Genomic DNA, 25901 nt, shown 5'->3' on the forward strand with positions numbered 1-25901 from the left:
CCAGGTGGTAAGCTACAAGGATGATGCCGTACATCGGTGTTTTCAGAATATGTCAACATCAATTTTAACATCCACGTGTAGATATTTTTATTCTGGATGTTATACACGACGTTTTCACCAGATTTGGACTTCAATAGCCCATGCTTACATGGACTTGAACTAATGCCTGAAAGCCTGAAATGTGTGAGCCGCTTTACCTAAAGCGTAACCAGCTTAGAACTCAAAAACTTGACCTGAGTTTTAAACCAATATGTAAATCTTTGAGATCTGGACGCGCACATGCTTGTTTCACTCAATTTGGACTTTATAAACCAGGTTAACATGAGTTTAAATGGATGCCCGTAAGCTTGATGCTTGTGAGCCTCTCACCAAAAACCGAAGCGTACGCAGCCCAGAATTCAAAAGCCCGAACATGAATTTGAGATAGTCGTGAAATTATCTCTTAATGTGTCTGCAGCATTACCCTGCGTTGTGGGCTATGCACACGGGGGTAACGTTTGCTTTGCGTAGTCTGGTTGTCTGAAGGCCAAATCTTTCAGTGTGTGAAGGTTACCTGGTTGCGCATCGGTACTTTTCGTGGGCCTGTAGTCCACCGGGAAACGTTTGTGGTTTCACGTCGTACGGTACGGGAGCCACCTTACCTCCTCGCATTCCAACGGATGGTGAGGTTTATTTCACGGCTTCGCTGCTTTTACGGCGTACTGTAGCAAATGCTGCACCGTATATTATGTTATCCTTATCAGCAGGCCTCGGAGCAGGCTTTCCCAACGGCTCCCTGCACAACCGCATCTTGTGTACGGTATATGCCTTTGTCACTGGTTTCATGCGTATATCACGATCCTATGCTGACAGCAGGGATGCCTGCGGTCGTAGGCATTCCAGCACATTACGAAGCAGACATCTTAGGGCAGGAGCTTTTAGGCCAGGAGCTATTCCTGGCTGACGGCTGCTGTCCGTACGGCAGGGAGCTGTTATGATTCCGGAAGCGAAAGGAGTTCGCTTCCGAATCCCGATATCCTTAGCATCGCAGCAAAAGTGCTAAGAGAGCTTGCTCTTGTTCTATCTACAATTTATGCACAACCTTCATGCATAAACCTCCACGCAACCTTACAAAGTAAAGCGAAGCTCGATTCAGCAACTTTTTCGCTATTATACTCTTGGCTTCGAAATATACATGAGTCAAAAGGTTGTTTCACGCATGCCAGAGGATAGATGCTATTGTTTGAAGCGAATAGACTTGCGGTCCTGATGATAGACGACCAGGAGTTGACACCTCTTTTCCTGGAAAGCTGGACCATTGTTTGATTGAGACGCTGTAAGCGCTGTCATCTCGGCAGGGTTCCCATGCGCTCTGCATTGCTTGTGCTGGCATCGGGCCCATCCCCACCAACACCATCGTCAGCAGCTGGAGCTCGAAACTCCCAGCCTCCAGCATCTTATCGGAGCTTACCGCGCTGCGCCAGGACAAACGTTTTCCCCATTAGGAGGACATCGGCCCAGCAACGTCTGCCCTGTCCCCATCTGGCAGCGCAGTCGCACCACATGGTACCAGGACCGACGGCAGCCCCAGAAACCCCTTCAACTCGCAACACCGCCACTGGCTGCAATAGCAAAGTTGTGAGCAACAGCAGCGTCAGCAGCGGCGCAAGCAGCAGCGGGGCCATCCACATAAGGCCCGCGGAGTTGGTCGATTACTGGCCCGCTGCGGACCTCCACTGTCGTGTCTTCAACGCTGCCGGAGATGTTGGAGGGGATGATGATGTGTTCAAGGTGTGTGTGTGTGGATGCGGGAAGAGAGGGGACTCGTGGGGAAGAAAGGGGGCGGGGAAGGAGAAATGCGACTGCTGCATGCCTTGTGTAAGGTTCTTTGTTAATGATCATTGTAGTCGCGAGGATGCTACTTGTAATAAAGATAACAGATATCAAAACCGTAGTACGTTGTAGCAGCAGTAGTAGTGACAAGACTTAGTAGCAGCAGCCTGCAGCCGTAAGTCAGGCTATTTCAGTGCTGCACAGCATCTCCAGTCAACTGGTGCTGCTGTATTCTGCACTTATGTCGGTCCTCTTCGATTTGGGTCGGCTCGGTTGGGTCGGCTCGGACATGTATCCGTTTGAAATCTCAGCTTTGTCTGTCTGTAGTACTGTCTGTCTGCCCTGCTGCTTTACCTGCCACGTCCACGCACACACACAGGATCTCTCCCTCCTCGTGGACCGCATCATGGCGTTACAGATTAACGACAAGTTGGCGCGGGAAGGGGGGGGAAAGTGAGTAACGGACAGAGCGGGGTGTGTGTGTGTGTGTGTGTTGGGGGATTGACGAACCACGAACGAGTGAAGCTGCTGCCGAGGAAAGAGGAAGGGTTGACGGGCTTGGGGTGTGGGATAAGCGGGTGAGTGGGCTAGTGGGGCGGGGTGGCACGGGATGGAGGCGTGTAGCAGGATGGGATATGGCGCGGTCAGCCCCGTGTGACAGCGATGTGTGACTAGGAGGAGATGGTCCAACGGTGGTCCAGGGGGCAGTTAGGTATGGGGCTGCTGCTGCGGGCCCGGCTGCGCGAGATGAGGCTGGCGAGATAAGGTTTGCTAGGTAAGGTTTGCTAGGTAAGGATTGCTAGATAAGGTTTGCTAGATAAGGTTGGCGGGGAGGTTGGCGGGGAGGTTGCGGAGGTGGGGGCCTGAGAGGGGTCGTGACGGCCGGGTTGGGTTTTGGGGTCCGTGGCGCGAGGTGCCCGAGGGCGGCCGAGATGGGCTGGGAGAGAAGGGGAAGAACATACTTACGTAAGGAAACTAGGAATTAAACGCTGTCGTCCAAAGCTTATAAACTGCCTAGTGAGTCTAAAGCGCTGAAGCCACTGACCCATGGTTCCGGGACTACAGTCCCATAACGTTACCGACATTTTTTGTGTAGTCGTTGTCGGGGAGGGGGAGGGGGAGGGGGAGGGGAAGTGTCACGAGCACACAAATACACACACATACAGACACACACTCACACAGACGAGTACGCATGAACGCGCCCAGATACACGCAAAAAACACATCAGCACATGCAGCATACACAAGCACACACCCATAGAACACGAATAGTAGTTCATTACTGCCCTCCTCACCCCCTTCTCCACCCTCTTCCTCTTCTCGCTAAGACCCACCCCCTTCTGCCCGCCTGCTGGACCCCACCCCAGTATTACATCACCGCCACAATGTAAGCGCCGCACCGCCTGGTTTGCGCTCTCCCCTCCCCGCCCCTCCTTGCTGTTGTTGGCTGATGTGCACTGTGATATTACAAACATGCACTTTCCTCCGCCATAATCTCTCGTCCTCTACTCTCCCTCCCTTTCACCTCCCCCATCTTCCACATCCCTCACCCCGGGCACCACACAGCTCTGTGCTGCTGCTGGCCTTCGAGGGGGGCGCCCCCAGCACTCCGGAGCAAGCTGCAGCGGCGGAGGCGGTTTTCAGCGCGGCTCAGGCTCGCGCTCAGGCAGCTCAAATGACCCGTGGGTCACCCCTGAATGCGTCCTTCCCCCAGCCCATGTGGTGGCTGGGCAGGGCCCTTGCGCCCGGGGTCAGACCTGGGGTGGGCGTATCGGCGCAGGTGGGGGTTGGTGGTAGGGGGTAGGGGGCGAGAGGACGATTGGTGGCGACCGGTGGATGCGGCTTCCTGTTTTTCCCGCCTCGCCCAGCGTTCGCTGCGCTGTGGTGCCACCTTGCCACCCCTCCCCTCCTTCTTTCCCGTGATCGGCAGTTTGTAAATTTATTGGCATCCTTGCATGGCGCCTTGTGCTTTTCCCCTTTCCCTCTTCCCCTCTTCCCCTCTTCCCTCGGTTGTCCTTTTTCTTGGTATTGCATTTGTTTCCCCCCTTCCAGCCTTCCCCCCTTCCCTTCAGTCCACCTCCAGACATAGACTTCCCTTCACCGCGTAACCCTTCTCCCCCACTCTTCCCCCTCTCGTTGTTTCACCCGAGCCGGCAGTTGTTGCCATGACTTATATGTATCCCTCCCCTCCTCCCCTCTTTTTCCGCCGCTCGCAGTCCATACGGCTGGTGGGAGTGGCGGCGGTGGACTCGTTCGGGGACCTGGTGCCTCCCCGGGAGCTCAACTGGCGGACGGACGGACAAATGGGATGGTACCGCAGGGAAGGTACGGCACGGCTGGCGTGGGGATGGGCCCGCCAGGCCCCAGAGGCGAGCTGGTGTGACGGCCGCGCTCCTACGCATTTGTGAATGGGCCGCTGGGTCTTCCTGTCTGTCCGTCCGTCTGTCTTGTCTGTCTGTCTGTCTGTCTGGGTCACGATTGGGCACCTGGGCGGCCATGGATGGACGGATGGACCCTGATATGATATCAGTTGACTGGCTGGCCTGCCTGGCTTGATCTTGGCCTTGCCCTGGCCTGGTTATATGGTTGAACCGCAGGATTGGCTTTCCCTGGAGGACCCCGTCAACCTTAGGAGGCTTAACCTCCTCCCTCCCTCCCTCCCTCCCTTTCTCCCTCCGTCGTTCAATCCGCCTACTTACCAGTTCTGCTTTTCTTTCCTTGGCAGCAGCCTCACTCGCTCGTGGTTCGTCTTCCCCCCCCCTCTCCCTCCCTCCCTCCCTCCCTCCCCCCCTCCCTCCCCCCCACCTGGAAGGTTACGCCTATGTGAGCAACGTGGCGGTGGCCCCGGCCGCCCGGCGGCGAGGTGTAGCTCGGGGGCTAATGGCGGCGGCTGAGGGGATGGCGGCGGAGTGGGGCTGTCGGGCGGTGGGACTGCATTGCAACCCTAAGAAGAGAGAGCCCTGGGTGCGTGTGGGTGCGTGCGTGGTATCGGGTGGTATTTTTGGGTTCCCCTCCCTTTCTCCCTCATCCCCCTCCCTCGTCTCCCCTCTTTGTTGCCTGTGACGCCGGGGGACGGGGCTACAAAGCCGCACCACCGGAGAAATCCCGTACGGCGACCTCATGCCTGCGTACCTACCTACCTACATACGTACATACTTATTTCCTTCGATATGCGTGCGTACATGCTGACGCACGCACGGCGCCGTGCACTACCCCAGGCATTGTACCGCAGCCTTGGCTACCGTGACAGCGGCGTGGTGGAGCCGGCCTTCATGCCGTACCTTCAGGGTCGTCCACCTGACAGGTGCTCCTTCCTGCTTAAGCTCGTCCGCCGTGCTGCCGCTGCCGCTACTACTGCGACTGCTGCTCTGCGGAAAGAACACCGCAACGATCAGATGTCATAAGAACACGTGTGGGGAGCAAGGGGTGCATCAGCAGCTGCAGCAGCAGTAGCAGCTGACGTCACAGTAGCAGCAGTAGCAGCAGCAGCAGTAGCAGCAGCAGCAGCAGCAGTAGCAGCAGGAGGGCAGCACTTGGCAGCACTTAGGCAACGGCAAAAGGCACATCCTCACGCCCGTCTCATCTGTTCCGTGCCGGACAGGCGCCGGGGCGCTATAAGGCCACCATATGGCGCAGAGGGCGATTGTGTGGGTGCGAGTGAGCGCGGGAACGGAGGAGCTGAAGGAAGTGGATGCAATGAAATATAGTCCACGGGGGCTTATTTATGGGGGGGAGGGAAATCGAGTGCGTCACAAGCGGGCTGTTGGTGTATCTATCCATCTACTTCAGCCATGCTCTCGCATCATTTTGAGCTGAGCGCTGCCTAACAGTGCAGGGCCCCGAGTGCGTCACAAAAGAAGGGAGTGCTTCCGTTTGTTGGTTAGGTAGTTGGTTAGGTAGTTACGCACAGCTGCAGCACTGCCGAGCAGCAATGATTCTACGTACTAGTGTGTGTTATGTATGTATGTATGTATGTATGTATGTATGTATGTATGTATGTATGTATGTATGTATGTATGTATGTATGTATGTATGTATGACTTAGATTACACTGTGGGCCGCGAGAGCCGGGGGCCGAAGCCGAAACACAGCGCAAGGGTCGGGAGCACACATCACAAGTCGGTTAGTCTTGTGTGCTCCCGACCCCGACTCAGACTGCCAACACTCTACGCAGCCACTCCGCAGCCCCTCCATCCGGGGATGGCGCTGCATTGAATACACCACGAAGGGCTCTCAGGTCCCGCTAGAGCGAGTCCACAAGTCTCAGCTAGGGCAAAGTCAAAGGCTCTCTGAAACAACCCCACAAAACACCACCAACGAAAACGGGATTCGAGGGGAAAATAAACAAACAAACAAAAATTCGGTTAGGGCAGTCCCGGCAGGGGAGGGCTCCTGATATACCTAACAGGCCAACAAAAAACCTCCAAGAGAGAAAGGCTAAGAGAGCTCGACACCACAAGACGTCTTGCAACCACCTTAAAACAACTGACCTCCACCACCTGTCCCTTCCTGGGCTGGTCCAGGGGAGAAGTAGCCTTATAAAGAAAAGGGATCCCGCACAAGCCTGATCACCACTGCAGGGGCCCGGGATAGTCCGGCGAAACGACCAAAGCGTTAGCGTTGCCACGACACACAGCTCCTAGACCCTCCAGAAAACCGCAGGGGGAGGATTGTAGCCCGCGCGGCGCCTCCCCCTTACCGCCACTAACCTGAACGGGCGGTCCTCCAGAAACCTATTCACCCTGTCTCGTACTGCACCGCTCTCACCTTCGTCCCTCACCAAGCAACCCAGTCCCACAGAGAAGACGTGTCTAGATAGAATGGCCCTCCTCGGGCCACACCTCCCCCTCATCCGAGCCCCGCTACCACCACCAGACCTCAACCTCCCAAACACCAGAAAACCTACGTCCTTTTGGCGCTCTCACCGCCATCTCCCCCCTCCCCTGTCCGAGCGACCCCACCTCCCCCCGGCTCTCCAGCACCCTACAACCTCGGAGTGGCACTAGGGAAGAAAAAGGGTTCTTCCCTGCACGACGTGACCGCCTCCATTCCCCGTCCTTCTCCTCTCCCTCTCCCGTCTCGGGGTTCCCTCTCACCTATTCCCTTGTCCTCCAACCCCCATCCCCCTCGAACTCCTATACCCCCCCGAGCCCTGCCCTACAAACTAAGCTCAAAGCGCTCTTAGGCAATAATTTCCACCGCTTCGGCGCACCGCAGTGCGCCTTCTGAAACCGACAGGATCGGGTGGTCGGGTCCCACCCTGTCCCAGCCTCTCCGCGGGGTGCCCAGCGCCGTGAAGGAGCGCAGACGCGCCCAGAAGTCCACCACTGCCCAGTTCGCAGGCCCGCTCCAAGGGGGTTGCTGCGGGTGCTGCTGCCACCGCACCTGCCGTTGCTGCTACCGCCCCTGTCGCCGTGTTCCGCTCCTGCGTTTCGTCCTCATCCCCGGGCGCATTCAGTGCAGGCCCCGTCTGCGGTCCCGCCCATGTATGTATGTATGTTGTTACAGGGTGGTCAACTTCGCCAGCGGCCCCCTTTCCCGGGGCAGTCCCTGCTCTCCCCTGCTAGAGGGGCACCCTAATCCGTCACCCCATCCGACTTCAGAATGTATTCGTTGGGTTCGGCAACTCACCACCAGCATCCAACCAAATCTAGCGGATCAACGGCGCATCAACTGAGTTCCTGGTCAGCTCGCAAGTTGATATTATCACGTCCTACACCGTCCATAAGATGGGGGGCCACCTCCCATTTCATCACTCCTCAAACACCCGAGGAGCCGGCAGGCGGATTTGAACCCGGGTCGACTGGGTCGACTGGGTCGACTGGGAGCAGAAGTCAGGCCTTAACCTCTGCCAGCCGCCTGCCTGTATGTATGTATGTAACCCGGAAAGAGAAGATCTGTTCCTTGAAATGATGTAATGTCGAGTGTGATGAGCTTTACCGCCGTAGAAGAGAGGAGCAATTGGTGTTGCAAGGCTGAGGTCGCAAGGCTGAGGTGCAAGGACGAAGGCGGAGCAACGGCAGGCGCCGACAACCAGCCGACAGTGTGTATTTTGTGTGTGTTTTGGTCGTCCGGAATGGGTTTCGGCGCGTGCCCAATCAGTTGGAGGGTTCTCGTCCTTCACAACCCTACATGGTCAGGGCCATGGCGGTGCGGCCCAACCGAGCCGAGCCGATATATGCTTCTAAGTGGACGGAATGGGCTGGGCTCGATGAAGAGAGGGAGAGGAAAGGACAGTGCCAGAACGATCTGTATCGGGCTATGGATTTTGTATTTGCGATGAGAGGGCATGGGCGGCTTCGTAGTTTGACCTTCTCTGCGATATGTGTGTTGCTGTTGATGTGGATGTGGACGTGGATGCGCGCATGGACGTGTTTGGGGATTTGCTTGTTGAGTTCTTCGGTGGAGGAAGAGAGGAGGTGGAGCAGCTTAACTCTGTTGGGGAGCTGCGCTTTGGACCGTTAGCTGTTAACCAACCCGGACGTGGCGGTAATGCTTATCTCGCTTACCGCAGGCTATGCAGGTCGCCATCCAAATACCGAATGCCGTACGCCCGCGATTGAAATCGCACACATCCCTCACATCGTTGACGACGATATGGGCCAAACTATCCCCGTGCAGGAACTTCCAAGCTCCGAAGCTCGCTGAGATATATATATTTTAGTCAAAGCCCATCGACTTCGGAAAAATGTGATCCCTCTTCGTTTAGTGTATCTCCGTCTGTCTATTCTTCCTTTGCTGGGTATCAGGTCTTCCGTTGCTGGCTGCAGGTCTATGGATTTTCGGCTCGTTTAGGCCTTGCATAACGATATATGGTTTGTGCTCGCTTCGGTTGCCGGCACCATGTAACAATCAATCCATATCTGAGTGCGTCCCAGGGGTGATGTCTCGCCTGGTGCGTCCCCGGCCGTTGGGTTTATAAGGTAGCACTGCTGAATGAAATACCCGCGGGCCCAAGCGAGTCGGAGGAAAGGAGACTCTGCTTCCTCAGGTGCTTTCCTGGCCAGTACCTTCCCCTGTTGGTTGATACTAGAGTCTTCCTCTAGGTTGCGCAGCTGACCGCAGGGGCGCCCAAAAGTTGTCCAAAAAAGAGTTTAGGAAGGCGGTTCGCCCGAAGATGTATGTTGCTTGCCGTGTGTTGTTTCCCTTCAAGCCGACCTCAGAAATACAAACAAAGGTGGTCTGCTCAAAAGTAACGGCGCCGCCAGGTTTAAAGACAATTTTCAAAGTTTTCAATAAGATGCTGCGAGTTTATATTTTAATAGGTTCCTGTTGGAGAGCAGTATATAATGGAGTCTAGCCGTTAGCATTCCTGATACCTGTCTGACAAGCGGTCGAAACGGCAGGCTCGATGCTGTACCTCTTCTTGACCGACGGCAAGTCGGGCTAGGCGAAAGACTGATCGAGCATAGGCAACCAAATCTGGACAGACTATCTTCCATGGTCTCAGGTGCTCAAGTTTATAGTAAATAGGAGGATCGGGAAAATCGTTGCAAATTTGGAACGGCCTGTACGTGATGCAACACGCTATGGTGTTCATCAGATAACAGTATGATAATCCGCTCAATAGCCACGTTTATGTGATTATATCCATACCGTAGACACTTGAAAACCAGGAACCCGGAGGCAGGTTCTCTGTTTAAACAGCAGTTATAGGAGAACACTTTCAACCCGCAAGGCGAGAATTGTATTCATCATGATGATATTCTGCGTGCAACGACGTTATTGGACAAACTTAGCAGGCTCGCCGTGATATGAGCACTTGCTGACTGTGAGCCATGGCGAGGCTGCCCGGAGGGCCGCATCCGCTTACAAGAGCACGCGTCAATAATGGGACTCAGCATTTCTTGCCCAAATTGCGTAAACAAGCCTTAAGCATCCTGCTTGCGTGCGCGATTCTCCTGGCGACGTCTGCCTTGCTCTCAAACCATTATTCAGTTCCAAGCACCGAGTTTCATTCGACCGACATCAACATGTTCTTGTCCGAACTGGACGAGCAGATCAGGGGCGCAGGCGAAGATGCTTCGCAAATGCAGCTCCGATTGCTCCGTTTGGCAGCCGGTCTGGACCCGCAGCATCCAGATCGAGCCAGTCGAGTCTTCGCAGAATTGCTGTCAAGCATTGAAAGTCTTGGACACACCTTGCCGTGTATGGCAACGCATGGCGTGCAGGGCCCGCAAAATTCCACTGGCTGCAGCAAGGGTTGTTTTTTTGCCGTCAATCTTTACAACTCAGCCGAAGTTTTGCCGAATATGATCTTACAACTCCTCGCTGTCCTCGGCAGCCTCGGAGGGGGAGAACATGCACAGCGTTGCTTCGTGTCGGTGTATGAGTCCGGGAGCACGGTGAGTAGTAGCCGAAATCGAAGAATACAACACACGCCAGTTGTTGGCATTTTTCTTCTCGGGCCCCGCCCCAAAGCCTCTGACAGCCAGGAGGCTCAAAAACAATTGAAAGGCAGGGAGTGCACGCGCAGAGTTCTGCGGCGTGACAGGGACGCTGCTAACCAGGGGGTTTGGACACTAGATTCAAACAGAGAGAGGCAGCACCGGTGTATGCCATGCAACCAGCCCAACACCGAACGTCACCCTACTACACCCTACTACATCCAGCTTCAGCTTCCCCCGCACCACCACCTCCCTGGGCCGCCACCGCACACCAGTGGCCACCGCCACTCGGCCGGTGCCGGCTGACATACATACGTGTGATCAACGGCCGCTAAAACTCCCCGGTCGCTGCCCAACCTCACGCACATTCTACAGTACATGACTGTACGATGCAGTACAGTACGGTATGGAACAGCACACATTCATTTTTCCTCTTTCATCCCTTACGTAAACGTGTACAACACACTCTTAATGAACGCCTCGACTTATGTGACGTTACCCACCTTCCTCGGGGCACCGTTCCTCCCCGTCCTCCACTTCCACTTCCTTCCAACAACTTCCCCCCTCTCTCTCCCTCCGCCCTGCCTCCCCCCCCGACAGGACTCCACGCCCGTGCTGCTGGATTACCTGCGGCGGGTTTTAGACATTCTGGGGGTACCCAACCGCATTGTGACCGGAGGGGATATCAACCGGGAGCAGCAGCTGCAGAAGCTGCGGCAGCAGCAGCAGCAGCAGCGGCGGAGACGGCGGCGGACCGAGGGCCGTCGGTGGCTGCGCTGGGGCGACCCACAGGCGGCGAACCTAGGCGGCGAAGACCGCATCCGCTTCCTGGCGGCAGTCCGCAACGCGGTCATGGAGCCTCTCGTGGACCCGCCGCCGCCACGTCACGGTCGTGGTACGGAAATGCCCTGTGCCGCCGCTGCCGCAGCAGCCGGGGAACACGTTACGGACTGTACCATTAGTACAGCCAGCGGCAGTAGCCCGCTGAAAATGGATCGGGTCATATTCATCAACGACGTGTTTTTCTGTGCCATGGATGTACGGCGGCTATTGCGGTACGACAGCACTGACATGGCGTGTGGGATGGACTTTGTGCCTGCCGCTCTGTGGCTGCTAACCAAGCCGGAACGCGAACGGCTCATGGCGGACCACCTCAGTGGTGGCCTGGGTGTGCCGCGACGCTGGGCAGAGGGTCTCAGTCACTCCTGGCTGCCGTTCAAAATCTGGAAAAAGATGTACGGCAAATCGCGGGCGTTCTGGCCCTGGTCATTCCCCGTGTTTTACGACATGTGGGTTTCACGTGACGCGTCCGGCAACCGGATCCGAAACCGCGAGCCGTACTCTTTGGAGCCCTGGACCGCTGACCGTTTGGCGCAGGGCGTCCCGACCCCTGCGTATTGTTGCTGGAACGGACTCGTGAACCTGCGTGCGGAGCCCTTTTTGCGGGGGAGAACGACGGCGCTGACGGCGGCGGCGACGACGACACGGCGGCGGCGGTCGACAGCGGCGCCCGCCGCCGCTGACGATAATGACGTTGAGGGTACGATGTGGAACGGTGGCGGCGATGATGACGGCAGTGAGAACTACTACTACCCGGACGATCGCGGGGAGGCGGCTGAGGAGAGCGCGGCGGCGGCGGCGGCGGCTTCGGAGACGCTGCCGCTCCGTTTTCGCAGCCACCGCCCTGGCGAGTGCGCCGCGTCGGAGTGTAGCCTGCTGTGCGACGACCTCCACGCCGCTGGCTACCACCGCGTGCTTTTGGAGCCCAATGTACGGGTAGCGTACGACTGGTCCATTGCGCTGACGCTGTATGGTAATTTCGACCTGACGGCGCCGGAGAACGCGCCGGGGCTCCGTTACCGTCCTATGGCCGCCGGCGACGCTCGGCAGGTGGAGGTGAGCTGGGGGGACGACTGGGTCCCCCGGGTTGCGGCGGGGGCGCGGTCTGTGGAGTGCTGTGGGATTCAGGCGGGACGTCAGACGGCGAATTTCGACAAGGGTTGTAGCCCGCGGGACATGACCCGGAACTGGTGAGCAGAGGTTCACACCAGACCGGATGAGGCCGCGGTGTGATGTGACGTGATGTGATGTGATGTGATGTGATGTGTGGCGGGGTAGATCGGAAGACGAATGGGAGGTTTGTGTGTGCGCGAGTGCATATGTATGTGTGTGTGTGGATGTATGTGTGTGGATGTGTGTGTGTGTGTGGATGTATGTGTGGATGTATGTGTGGATGTGTGTGTGTGTGTGTGTGTGTGTGTGTGTGGATGTATGTGTGGATGTATGTGTGGATGTGTGTGTGTGTGTGTGTGCACAAGCCGCGCAGGACATGACGTGGCCTTTTTGAGAAAGGCAGGCGAGGAGGAGACAGGCGGGTATGTACGGAAATGGGGGGAAGGAGGGAGGGGAAGGGGTTGCAACAGCGGGAGGGGGAGTAAGGGGGGGCGGGGGCTGAGCTGATGTGATGTGACGGGATGCGCGATGGGGGGGAGGGAAGGCAAGGTGTGCAGGAGGGTGTGAGAGAGGACACTGATGAGGAACAGAGCAGTGGATGCGGAGAGGGGAGGAGAGGAGAGAAGTGCGGGCGGCGTAAGGTGCGCAAATGAAGCGCGAGCAGGAGATGTAAACCAATTGGGTTGTAGGTTTTTCTGTACGGATGGGTTGTGCTGGGTTTTCGTTGGGAGTGTGTGCGTGCGCCCGCAAAGGTGTAACGGGAGCTCTGCCGCCGTACGAACCGTACGAACAGGGAGGAAGGGTCCAGGGGTGCCACACTGTTGGGGTTTTAGGGTTGAACGATGATGGAGCAGATGGTGCAGTACTCGTTCCTTTTACCCTTTTTAAGCCCAACCACCAACTGATGAAGACCTGGGAGGATTAGTTAGTAGCTAGTACTGGAGTTCGTATTCCAGGCAGCTTATGAGCAAGAAAACGAACGAACGAACGAGCCCTAAGTCACAATATGTGCGTTTTTTCATGTGTGTGTGCGTGGAGTTGTTGTTGTTGTTACAGGGTGGTACAGCTTCACCAGTGGCCTCCTTCCCGAGGCAGTGGTGTTGTGGGGTGGGGCGGAGTCGGGAGGGCGGCGCTGCAGAGGTAGGTAGGGTCGCTGCTGATTGCCCTCCTGCAGCAGCACGTGATGACGCGTGTGTGTGTATGTGTGTGCCTGTATGTAAGTCGGTGCCCTTCTAAAGATCCTTGGAGATGGGTGGGTAGGGAGATGAGGGAGGGAGGAGCCTAGAAAGATTTGGCATTTGTGATTATGTGGCCTTGCACTGCTCGGAAGGAAGGATATGAATGTGAGTGGTTGGTGAGTGAGTGGTGAGTGAGTGAGTGGATATCAGTAGGATACACACAGCGGGGGAGGGTGGTCGGGATACCGGACGGCGGTGGGGGGGGGTGAGGGGGGCCGGCTGCTCATCGGGACACACACAGAGCGGAGAGCACCTCCAGGCCTGCCACCCAACCGACATATGGCACGGGTATGGGGGTATTCCGTACGCCAGCGCGATGTGGCCCCTCCTGGACCCCTCCTGGCGCCTGGCTTTTGACTAAAGGGTGAATTACTTCCTCAGATCAGGGGGCCGCCACTTGAGGAGCATTCATCAAATTTGTCAGTGTCACAATTTTCCCCTCGTTCGGGTGCTCTCAATTTCCATCGGGGGACAACAATCGATTATCTCGGGATAGAGCGCTTTTGCTGGCGATGGTGGGAATGGTGGTGGTGGGAATGGTGGTGGTGGGAATGGTGATGGTGGGAATGGTGGTGGTGGTGGTGGTGGTGGCAGAGGCGGGTCAGTATTTAGAGCAGAGGGTGACGGGGCGGTGGCGCGTTGCCGCAAGGTTGGACTTGGACCGTGGTGGTGGGTTCTTCAGCAGTGGGGAGAGTACTGGCAAATTCATTTTCGTTGTCGAATTACAGTTATAGTGTAGTAGGAAGAAACACACACGCGCACCGGTGCGAGCGAGCTATTGAAGTGAACGGTTTTGTTTTCTCGGGGGTGTTACGTTTCCTTGCTGTAGGCTCGCGTGGCATCGCTGATCTCTGGTCTTATCAATCTGTGAGCGAGATGCATCTCCGGCACACGTCAAAACGTCAAAAAATGTCAACCCCTCGTTGTTGTTGTGATGGTGATGATGGTGGTGATGATGGTAGCTGTAGTGTGGTCGTAGTGGCAGCGGGACATGGAAATAAGCGCCATCACGGCTGAGGTTTCTAAACTAACTGCCAACGCTGTATAATATGAACTGCAGTAGATGCACATCATTTATCAGCACGACAACACTTAATCTTCATGCGTTAAGTTGTATTCATGTGGGTCATGTAGGTTGTTTACCAACAATCATCAGCATCTGATGTGTCCTCAACTTTTCCTTTTAGAGATTATGGCTTTAAGTTAGTCCAGAAAGGTGTGGTCGGCAGGCGACAGACAGTCGGTTTTAGATGCGCATTTTGATGTGTACTAAAGGTGGGCACATGTATGCATGTCAACCATATGGTCTGATGAAACTTGATTCGACATTCTCATCATCATCATCATGAACCTTGCTCTGCATTTAATTGCACATACGCGTGTTCTCTCTGTTACACATTCACGATTTATCTTCATGAAACGCGCGTATTCTTTTATTTGCTTGCATCCTTCGCATGCATTTAGCTCAGATCAGAAAAAAATTCCAAAAGCCGTGTACAATTCAATACCATACAATCTCTCTATATCACTCCATACTCGACTTATGCCCTCTGTCATTTACACATATCCCTTTCCAACATCATCGCAATGACAACCATCTCTCAACCACCCAAGTTACAGTTACAGTGCCGCACGACTGCGGATGGGTCCGTATAAAAGCCGAGGCGGCCCATGGACATTACCCTACATCGCTCTGCGATCTGAAGACTTCCAACTCTTCCGACCCTCACCTTCAATCCTCTTCAACACCACTCACACACACACACGCACACTGGTTAGCACACACTGTATGAGAGCTCCCCGCTCTAATCAGCAGCGGCGTCCAACTGCGCACGTCTCACAAACCCCACAAACACACAAACGCCTAGCGCCCTGACGCACGTCCCTCCCCGGACCACCTGCATGCCCTCTTGCTCTTTGTCTGTAAGTCAGACCGTTCATGTACAGGTTTTATTGGGGTTTAACAAGCAGTTTCAAGGCTCGATCAGGAATCGCACACAGGGGCTAGCTACAACCTCGCATTCGGAATCACTACTTGAAGAAGTAATTCGCGCGCGTCTACACGTGTGTACACGTGCAAACGTGTGTGTGTATTTGTATACGAATACATCGCACTACATCACCGCCAGGCAGGGTTGCGGCGCGCAGTGCGATATTGCGGAACCCAACACACAGCGAACGAGTAGTATAACTTACATCACAACATTACGAAGTGCAAAGCACGAAACGCAGATTTTAATGAAAAAATGATCCTACAGACACGATACGTGCGCACACATACGTACATATGCACACGCAGATTGCGGAACAGGCAGCTTTACTCTACAAACACCTTACCCCTTTTACCAATCCGCCTGCTGTGTTTTCCTGCCCAAACACTCCCTCTCTTCTTCTTCTTCTTCTGCGCGTCCTCCACCCATCACCCTCCTCCCTCTCCTTCACAAACCCGTGAGGTCCGCCATCACCACCACCGCCAGCTCCACCTCGTAAAAGATGTTTATCTTTTCCTCCCTCCCTCCAAACCCGACCCCCTAAGGGGGCCCCTCACCTCATCATCTTCATCCTCCTCCCCCCAAGTCACCTCCTCCCTCCTCCCCCTAATTCCGCTCAGGACCAACCTGCACCTGCACCTGCAAACCACCAGCTCCCGAGCCCCCTCCTCCCACCCGCTGCGGGGAGCCCTGCGCATAAGCCACCTGGGGGCTGCTACTGCCGCTCCTGTTGCTGCCTGTGGGGGCAACAGTAGCAGCCACCAGCGCGGGGCCACTGCCGCCGACCAGCGGGGTGGTGGCTGCTGCGGAGGGCAGCAGGCTGACCAGCCCGGCCTCAGCCAACACAGTCTTCGTGTCCGCATCGTCCTTCAACGTGGCCATGACGTCCGCTTGGATGCGGTTGCAAATGACATCAAGAGGCAGAATACTGGTCGCGGGGGTGTGTGTGGAGCGGAGCGGAGAACGTGCGGGGGACACGGAGGGGGGGGAGGAGGGGTAAGGCCGCAAGGTCACTTTTGGGGGGGGGGAGGAGGTCCTTCCACTTGGGGATAATGATCAATATGTTCTTCTCTATTATATGGGTTCGTCCGTTTGTCAATCTGTCAGCCTACGAACCCATCCTCGAGACCGGTAAATTTGAGAGGGACACGAGAGCCTGCGTGCCAAATCCATTACACAGTCCACGTCCCGCGTCTCCCCCCCCAAACACACGCACCCCCCCCCTCACCCAAAGGGCTCTTCGCACTGCACGCCGATCTCCTCAATGCCGCACAGCACAGCCGCAATGCCCGTGCACACGGGCACGACACCCCAACCCGCACTGGGGTACAGCGCGAAGGGCAGCAGCGTCAGCCAGGCGAACAAGAAGCGTGCCGTGTGGCGAGTGTATGACACGGGAATGGGCGCGCGCAGCAGCCGCTCGCAGCCTCCCAGCACGTCGTGGAAGAATGTGAGGTTGTTGCTCATTTGCATTTGGTGGATGGAGCTCATGGGCACCGACTGGATGATCTGTTGTTGGGGAGGAAGGAGGAGGCGGGGGAAGAGGTAGGAGTAAGGGGAGGAGATGCACTCTGAAGGTTCTGGAAGGTGTACCAGAGGGGCCTCCGGGGAGAGAGGGGGAGAGAGGGGGACAGGATTCGAGGGGAGAGGGCAGTGTCAAGGCAGTGTCTGTTCCCTAAAAAACCCTGACCTGACACAGCCCGCACAAAACCAACGCAGTACACCGTTCCCGCCTTCAAGGCACCCACTACGACCAGACCGCCCCGCCCCGCCCCCCGCCCCGACCTGGCTGATGGCGTGAATGGCACGCACAGGCCGGTGCTGACTCTTCGCCAACATCTCCAACTCAGCGGGGGTCAAGATGTTCTTCAACTCGCTCTCAATCGTGACCTCCGGCTGGAAATGAATCCGCAGCGCCCGCGCAAAAGCCACGACCCAGCGCGCCAGGGCCTTCTTCGCCTCCACTTGGTCATCCGGGAAGCAGGTAGCGCCCTGGCGCATGATGTCGCGGCTGCGGTTGAGCAGACCGCCCCACATCTTGCGCGCTTCATCCCAGCGGCCATAGCTGGAATTAGTACGGAAGACCAGCAGCAGGGAAAGCGCGACGCTGGTGTTGGAGACGAAAGCGCTGCAGGAGGCGTTGGGAGAGATGGAGGGAAAGCCGTCCGGCAGCAGGTGCTGGTCGTACGAGGTTCCGTAAGCGGCAACCATGGTGGCGACGAGAGTCACCCAGGAGATAGCCGGTAGCGCGTTTTGGAGGATGTGTGACCTGCGGAAAAGAGTAATAGGAGGCACAATACGTGTCGCGCATTGTTCTGTATCTTCTAATGATGCTCGCTCAAACCCAAACCCAGTTGCTATTCTTAGGCAAAGAACAAAATAAAACTTACTGTGAGAGCTGAAAAAGGCGCTCCATAAAGCGGTACGGGCTGCGATGCTTCTGCCATTGTGGGAAGTCATAGACCTGCGCGATCAGTACTTCCAGGTGGTTAACGAACCCGTCATTGCAGCAAACAGCAGCGCAAGCCACAAGGACAGCGGGTGCAAGGCCTACCGTGCGCCAGTATCGACGAGCTTCCTCGCTGCGCGGCAGTGGATTGACGGTTCCAGACTGGGACGACAACGTCCCTAGAGGATTAGACTGTGTGGAAATAGGTAGACACGAGCTTAGCCGAACCATTTCATGTGTAGCACAGCATCTCCATCCCAGGGCCCCAGGACTTTCGAGCTCACCTGGATAGGTGCATTAGGGTCCTTCGCTGCGTTAGCTACCACGCGAATAAGCTTACGAGGAAGGCAGCTATAGCGTAGGCCTAGTGGACGCTGGCTTGCAGCCGCGCGCATAGGCGTGCCAATTTGCATTTTTATCGCACAAAGGCTCTTTCAGTTAGTAGCCCGCGACGTCCTTATTTTGTAAAACAAATAACTCAAACTTCTTTTGCATAGCTTGCTGTTGAGTGAAACCCTCCAACCGTCTGCCGTAGGTTCCGACTCTACTACTGCTTACGCGAATGCATGCCAATAACTGCATTTGCATGCACATACAGAAAGGTCGTTATCCCGAAAGCACGTGTGCAGAAATCCTGTTGCTCGTGGCAACGACCTCGCCTGCGCTTTCCACGACTTTTGGAGACGGATGGGTCGAGTGATCTTGCAGCCCAGACCGGAGCCCAACCCAAAGTGCGCGTCAACGCACAGCATAATGGACAATTATTTAACAATTATAAATAATAAAGTCGTGCCGATGTTCGCACAAGTCACAAACGAATCAAAGCATTTCAGAAAGGCGAGGATTTACAACCGAAACAACAGTGACGAAGGCCGGGACGCCGATCTCGCTCCCCAGATTGTCTCTCTTTACCATGTAACTCAATAACTCGAACGAATATAACATACCTGACATCACAGAGATTATTCCCATTGCTTACACAGCTCGATGCTGAAAGCGCAACAGGTTGATTGCACAGCTGAAATAGGGGGGTCCTTGTGAAGCAGCTGCCCGCGTTTCCAAAGCCCGTATGGTGTTGGATTGTAAGGTGCCCAAGTACGTTTGCGAGGAAGAGAATGTGGCCAGGCTGGAGAGAAAAGTGCAGTGGCATATTGGAATGTGAGATTAGCGTAAGCGAGTTACAGGGCGTTTTATTGCACGGGCGAATTTAGGTGCAAATCTTTCACCGTAGCATCAGTCCTCAGTTCACTTCTTGGAACGAACATCAGCATAGGTGCAAGCCCTCTCGCTTGGAGGGATATGCAAACAAACATCCTGATACACCTTAGGGGGCCCTACTGTGTCCACTCTTGTAGTGGAATCTAGTTCCACTAACTTAGTGGATGTCCACTTTGATTACGGCCGATCGTTCAAAATTATTATTTTAGCTACATGTAGCTACATACTTCATTTGTAAGATTTTTGTACAGTAAGAAGAATGCCTAAAGTAGACCAGAAGCGCTGCTGTGCTTTGACCTGCTCAGTGCGACCCAATTTTGGCCAGAAGACGCGCCTTACATCATGCATAGGCCTAGCATGTTTACGTCTTTGCGAAAACCTTCGTAGCAGCGCGGCGCCGGTCTCTCAGGAAAAACAGTGAATCACTGAGGTGACAGTAGTCCAAGCACTTGAAAGGCAAACAACTGTCCACTCCTCTGTATATATGCAGAGGAGGATCTTGCCACATATCTGAAGCAGCATGCCGTTGACGTCCTTACTGATGTGAGCAACCTTGGCATCGGCTATGTCTCGTGGCTACTCAACCCCGTTCAGGGCAGAACGATTAAGTCCTGCAGGAACGTGCACCAGTTGCTTAAGTCACGTCCAGAACTGCACCGGCGGCTTACCCAGTTCTTAGATGACTTGGAGGTCGCTGTGCGTGCACTGCAGCAGCCTGGCGCGCGTGACGAGCGACAGAGCTGGCGGGGGCCAGGCCGCAGGTAGCAGCGCTGGCGGAAGTGCCGCCACCCGAACCACGCACGGGTGCACACTAGCTCACGATACAGGGGGTGATCAGACGGCAGCAGCAGCAATGGGTACCAAATGATAGCCCATTGACAGCTGCTGTGGAGGGCGGGCTTAACCTGTTGGCAGCAGCAGCAGGTGCCAATGCCCCCGATAAAGGGGGTGGTCAGGCGGCGAGGAGGAGGGAGGAGGCGAGGAGGGAGGGAAAGAGGAGGAGGCAGGGGGCGAGGAGGGTGGGAAAGAGGAGGAGGCAGGGGGCGAGGAGGGAGGGAAAGAGGGGGGAGGGAGGGAAAGAGGAGGGAGGGAAAGAGGATAGTGCAGTCGTGGAGGAAGGGAGCCAGGATGGCATGAGTGAGGAGGGACAGAGTGAGAGTGGGTACAACGTGACGTGCATGGGTGGGTCCTCCAAGCGGCCAGTACGGGCTGCCAGCAAGCAAGGCAACAGAAAGTCCTACATCTCCCGTCGTTATGACTAGCATTAAATGCCGGTGGCCTCTTTGGCAATATGGGTTTCGTTTTTAGGAGGACGGAAATTCGGGGAACAGTTTGTTCTTCACCGAGTGGTCAACCTGATCCATCGTGTATCTGTAGACCTGGGCCCAGGTTGGAGTAATGTCTCGCAGGGCATCAATGGTTATCCGAGTAGTTTTACAGTAAGAATCCGAGTTTAGCATATGGCAGACCCCTGACGCACGGGCCTTCAAGGCCAGGCCGTAGGGCATAGCCCTGCCCAGCCAGAACGCGCCGATCATCTCCAATTGAAAATCTGACTTCATAGCTAGACTCCCCGTACATGAAAATGGTTATCCGAGTAGTTTTACAGTAAGAATCCGAGTTTAGCATATGGCAGACCCCTGACGCACGGGCCTTCAAGGCCAGGCCGTAGGGCATAGCCCTGCCCAGCCAGAACGCGCCGATCATCTCCAATTGAAAATCTGACTTCATAGCTAGACTCCCCGTACATGAAAATGGTTATCCGAGTAGTTTTACAGTAAGAATCCGAGTTTAGCATATGGCAGACCCCTGACGCACGGGCCTTCAAGGCCAGGCCGTAGGGCATAGCCCTGCCCAGCCAGAACGCGCCGATCATCTCCAATTGAAAATCTGACTTCATAGCTAGACTCCCCGTACATGAAAATGGTTATCCGAGTAGTTTTACAGTAAGAATCCGAGTTTAGCATATGGCAGCCTTTCCTGCCAACACAGTGCACGCCTCCCTGGCCAAACCAACGGGCGTGTATTGGCGCTGCTGCAGGTAAATCTGGTGGCCATTGAATGCATGCTGCAGAGCAGCTTCTACAGCATCCTGCTGGCCATGCATCTCGCCCTGCTGCTGCCCATTTCCCCCTCCACCCGCATCTTGCTGCAGAACGGCAATGTGCCCACGGATAACTTCCCTCTGAGCACGCAGAAGGCTTATCCTGCGCGTGTAGTAAATGACCATGTCACGGAGCTCACGCTCCACAATGGTGCACTCCTCATTGCAACGGAGCCAGCGCTGCGCAAGGTCATCTGCCACACTGACCTCCCACGACATCACCTCATCACCCTCCCACGGCAGGTGCACACGGGCTGGTGCCTGAGGTATGCCTGCCCCGCCAGCCTTTCTGTCAGCCTGCCCAGCAGGTTCGACAACCGGGACAGCTGCCTCACCCTCAAGGGAAGCAATCACTGCAACGACTGCTGGCACACTGTACGTGACCCAAGGCACAACGGTGATGTACCCCAGCCAGCGCCAGCACCGATAGCAGGCTGGCCTTGGCGGCCGAGCAGCCCCTGCTCAGCTTGTTGCACTCTTTCTTGGTTAGTGCAAGTGAGCCCCGACGGTAAAGCCGGTCTTGCAGGCCGGCCAGTGTAGCTGCCAGGCCCGAAGCAGCACGTTCCAACCGTGCCAATTCATATGCCTTCATATGCCAGGACGCTTCCGAGGCCGCTTGGGCGGTGGGGACCTTACCCAATCATCAAGCGTATCTGTTTTGTTTCGCACAGGCCGGGCTACCCCCAGTGGATTGTCAGCACGGGTGCTATGAGAACGGAAGGTCCTTGGAAGGTTGATTAGTTGCTCCGCGATAGAACGAAAACGTTTGGATATCCCCCTAAATTCTCTGCCTACAAGCGCATACTGTATGTACGCGAACAACGTGTTTGTAATTATTACTATTATAATAATAGATTTCAGGTTAGGGTTGCTGGGGTACTATTATTTTGCCGTGCGACAAGCCTGAAGATACAAAAAGCGCGTGCACAGGAGAACTTCTTAAGAACAACCTATTCGTAATCCAATTGATTATTTGCTGCAATGGCGTGTCAGGTGCAACGCCATTTTTCCACTCAGTGAGTGGACATTGGTCCCACTACAGGAGTGGACGTACATTCGCAGGGTGAGCTGCCTGATAGGGGTAAACTCGCACGCTAGCACATGCATGCTTAGTTGAATGGTGAGATGCGACCCCCCCTTCATTTCGTGCTCGGCAAGCCTGCCACCGCGTACCGGATATGTTGGCGATGTTACAGAACGCTGCACCTTGGTTTCTGTGCGCATTGCGTACGTTGCTCGACCCCGCCGACCAAAACTACACGTGCCCAACTGAAGACATTCCCGGTGGTTGTGCAGCAGCTCTTGAGGCTGTTGCTGGCTGAAATCCATCCTGAGCTGTTGCAACACGGCTAACGCGGGCACGTCCGTATGCACAGCAAATAGCTGTTCCAAGCCAACAGCGGCGTCCATGTCACCGACAAGGCTCTAAACGTCTTATCTGTTCTTATGTTTAATTAAGTTTATGTATGTTATACTTTGCGCAACTTTGTAATTTGACTTTACTCTGAACAAGGTGCTGCATACAACTGCCTCTTCGCCAGCGCTTCATCTTCCGCGGCAGTTTCACGAGCCCAGAGTTGCAAGCTACGACGTTGGCTTTCGGTGCTTTTATTTACTGCAAAGCATCGACGCAATAGTCCAGCGTGCGGCTATGGCCAACATGCTCACCTGCGCAACGCGCTGGCGCACCTGGTTCTCAGCCAAGAACTTTTATATACATTTGTACAGGCGCATTTTGCGAATCGCACGCGCGCATCTGCGCGGCAAAATTCGCTCCTGACTTTTGGGACGAGATGTACGGATTCTCTATTCGCGAAGTACGACCGGACACATTTGTGCGAGAGGCTGCTTAAAGAGCAACAACATTAAATCATCTCCACTAATGGCACTCAATAATACATCATCTCCAACTCTCATCATCCCAACTCTACTCTAAGAGACAAATAGCAGGGCGTGTACATTGCAGCCAAATTGAAAGGTTTGCAAAAACGTGTTGGCTTTGTTGTAAGACAGCGGTTGGTGTTTGGTGGTGAATAACGGGCCCGATGCGCTTTCCATTTCAGGCAACCTGTAGGGGGAAACTTACGGAGCTACTTAAAAGCCGAGTTAATTTTTGGTTGACTTCGAACAACATATGTGGCCAGACAGACAGACAGACAGACGCACGCACGCAAACGCCGCGATAGTGTCCTCCCATGCACCACCAGCAACCCCCTTTCTCCCCTGTCCGTGGGTTGGTGGTTGGCAGTTGTTGGTTGATGAGAATCATCGCCAGCTGCCCGTAGGAAAGGACGCCTGAGCGGCGGTTAAGGGGGTTTGGGGGAAGGATATCATCGTGTAGGTGTGTGTATGTGTGTGTGGAAGGTGGAGACTTAGGGGACGTTCCGAGCCCTCGTTAAAGGGGGTGGGGCCTCTCCTTCTTCCTAACGAGGGCAGGAAAGGCAGGGAGGAGGGAAGTGGGACGAGCAATAGCATTTCCTCGCCTGTGGTGAAGAAGTACGGGAAGGGTCGTACATGGGATGGTGGCAAATGACCCCAACAGCCTTAAGATCAGGGAAGAGCTCTTGTGCCTCACCCCCACTAACCACCCCCCAAACCCCCACACACACACGAAATACACGCAACCGCGCCCTACCCCCGCGATATTTAAACCAGATCACCTGCAGCTGTTGTTGCGCCTCAGTCAAATCCATTCCGAAAAAGTTTGACTTCTCGGTCACCAGATACGCCTGGAACTCGTCCACGTGTGCAACGGTGTCGTACTTAAGGCGGTTTAGAAACGCCGTAATGGCGTCCCGCTGTGCACTGGCCAGCGACCTGCTCCATACCTGTTGATGCAAACAAAACAAAACAAAACAAAAAAAACAAAACAAAAACAAAACAAAACAAAACAAGACCGGTCTGGTGCTGCAGGGAGGGTCACAACCCGCACTGCACTCACTGAACAACCACTCGGCTCAGTCTCTACATACTGAGCCTTACTTACATACATGCATACACATACATACATACATATATACATACAATGTAGCGCCATCCCAGGATGGAAGTGCTGCGGAGTGGCTGCGTAGAGTGTTGGCAGTCTGAGTCGGGGTCGGGAGCACACAAGACTAACCGACTTGCGCTGTGTGCTCCCGACCCTTGCGCTGTGTTTCGGCTTCGGCCCCCGGCTCTCGCGGCCCACAGTGTAACCTAAGTCGTACCTACCTACCTACCTACCTACACATATTGACGTACTTCCTGGTTTACCTGCATCACCGTATCCCTGTACGACGGATCCAGGTAATACCTGGCATGGCACATCTCATGCCTAATGGAGTGCGCATCGCCCTCCAGAGTGGCGATCACGTACTTGACCTGTGTGTGGGGGGTGGGTGGGTGGGGGGGGTTGGGGGGGGTTGGGGGACAACGCGGGTGGTTGCTTATGTGTGTGTGTATGTGTGTGTGGACGTTACAAGTATCTGACCGCATGACACTGACTGGCCACAGGGACTGCTGCCCAACCCCCACGTGTGTGTTGTGCGTGTTTTGTGTATAGGTGCATGAGAGGGAGAGAGAGTGTGTCTGTGTGTGTTACATATCGATCCGGGCCTGACACTGGCCACGAACACCTAACCGTATACCCCAACGGGAATGCGAGACCGCCGAAGCGCCGGGAGGAGAGGGGCGTGAGGGGCCGCCCCCACAGTCCCCCCCTAGTACTGCGGAGGGCGCGCGCCCCACCCGGTGTCTCTACCTCATGTGATTTCGATGATGACGATGGTGAGATATTCGCTCACATCCCCGACCCATCATTAACAGTAACAACGCTAACAAAATAACGGCAGCAACATTAACAGCAATCTAGGTAAGAGGTCCTACCTGCGCAGGAAGGTGGTTGTGAGCGGTTGGTTGTTTGGTTTGGAGAGGCGGCGAGAGCGAGGGCGACAGTACGAGGGTAGAGAAGGGACCCCTCGCTTTACCCCACCCCCTCAAAAAGGCACCACCGAACAGCGTCACCGGGCCCAGGACTGAGACCGTACAATAAACAACAACCGGGTCGGGTGCCCAGTGTACAACTTGGCTTTGCCGTACAGGACTGCCGTACCTGTTTCGGCAATCCGCAGGCCTTCCGAAAGGCCACGTGGTCCCGTGCAGTGTCGATAAGGGCAAAATTGTGGCCGAGTCTGTTGGCTATGACCCCCTCCATGGCATTGCTGATGGGGTCGAGGAGCGAGTTCATGGAATCGCGACTACGGAACCGCATCAGCGCCACACACCCCTCGCGAATTTCGAGGCTGTAGGAGCCACCGGCGACGGCAGCGGCGGCATTGCCGCTGCCAGACGCCATAGCGGCGGCTGCACCGCCGCTGCCCTTTTTGTTAGTCCCATGGCCGCCGCTTGGCGTATGGGCCTTGGAGGTTGCACCGGCAGACCCCCCGCTTCCCTTGCTGTTCTTGCCCATATGGTAACTGGGTCTATGGCGCCGGGTGATGCTAAGGGACTTGTTGATGACTAGCAGGTGGGCATTCACAAACCCGGATTGCCATGCGTCCTGATGCGTTTATTCAACCTGTTAATTTAAAGAATAGTATGTTATAACGTGTAATGGCGAATTGCTTGCATACGCTTCCCCACAGAAAAGACTCAACATGGCAGCCGGCTTCAACGCTTTTGGGCACCTAGAAACTGGATTGAACGTACAACAGTATACTTATATTTCATGCTGGATATACTGCAGCTCAACAAATGTCGAGGATGCGCCTCCGAA

The 25901-nt window shown here is 55.3% G+C and overlaps 5 protein-coding genes across 5 annotated transcripts; 3 read left to right on the forward strand and 2 right to left on the reverse strand.

Moving 5' to 3' along the window:
- Nucleotides 1-331: 331 nt before the first annotated feature.
- VOLCADRAFT_107851 (uncharacterized protein) lies at nt 332-7005 on the forward strand (the record flags this gene model as incomplete). The annotated part of the gene is made up of 9 exons (XM_002957833.1): nt 332-341; nt 1529-1770; nt 2192-2265; nt 3378-3591; nt 4028-4136; nt 4624-4775; nt 5030-5115; nt 5413-5468; nt 5986-7005. The coding sequence occupies 9 exons, from the start codon at nt 332-334 to the stop codon at nt 6024-6026; spliced, it is 984 nt and encodes a 327-aa protein (XP_002957879.1). The 3' UTR covers nt 6027-7005.
- A 3058-nt stretch (nt 7006-10063) lies between these two features.
- On the forward strand, nt 10064-12232 carry VOLCADRAFT_99026 (uncharacterized protein; the record flags this gene model as incomplete). Its single annotated transcript, XM_002957834.1, has 2 exons — nt 10064-10156; nt 10799-12232. The coding sequence occupies 2 exons, from the start codon at nt 10064-10066 to the stop codon at nt 12230-12232; spliced, it is 1527 nt and encodes a 508-aa protein (XP_002957880.1).
- A 2535-nt stretch (nt 12233-14767) lies between these two features.
- On the reverse strand, nt 14768-18242 carry VOLCADRAFT_121660 (uncharacterized protein; the record flags this gene model as incomplete). Its single annotated transcript, XM_002957863.1, has 8 exons — nt 14768-15447; nt 16020-16117; nt 16206-16308; nt 16609-16889; nt 17166-17649; nt 17771-17844; nt 17935-18021; nt 18114-18242. The coding sequence occupies 8 exons, from the start codon at nt 18240-18242 to the stop codon at nt 15363-15365; spliced, it is 1341 nt and encodes a 446-aa protein (XP_002957909.1). The 3' UTR covers nt 14768-15362.
- A 2734-nt stretch (nt 18243-20976) lies between these two features.
- On the forward strand, nt 20977-22624 carry VOLCADRAFT_107853 (uncharacterized protein). The gene is made up of 3 exons (XM_002957835.1): nt 20977-21646; nt 22194-22214; nt 22448-22624. The coding sequence occupies exons 1-3, from the start codon at nt 21113-21115 to the stop codon at nt 22502-22504; spliced, it is 612 nt and encodes a 203-aa protein (XP_002957881.1). The 5' UTR covers nt 20977-21112; the 3' UTR covers nt 22505-22624.
- Nucleotides 22625-22983: 359 nt separating this feature from the next.
- VOLCADRAFT_107854 (uncharacterized protein) lies at nt 22984-25595 on the reverse strand (the record flags this gene model as incomplete). The annotated part of the gene is made up of 4 exons (XM_002957864.1): nt 22984-23446; nt 23812-23979; nt 24401-24508; nt 25239-25595. 4 exons carry the CDS (start codon nt 25593-25595, stop codon nt 23417-23419), a joined length of 663 nt encoding a protein of 220 aa, XP_002957910.1. The 3' UTR covers nt 22984-23416.
- Between the last annotated feature and the right edge of the window lie 306 nt (nt 25596-25901).

This window comes from Volvox carteri (assembly GCF_000143455.1).
Source record: "Volvox carteri f. nagariensis unplaced genomic scaffold VOLCAscaffold_81, whole genome shotgun sequence".
NCBI classification, from domain to species: domain Eukaryota; kingdom Viridiplantae; phylum Chlorophyta; class Chlorophyceae; order Chlamydomonadales; family Volvocaceae; genus Volvox; species Volvox carteri.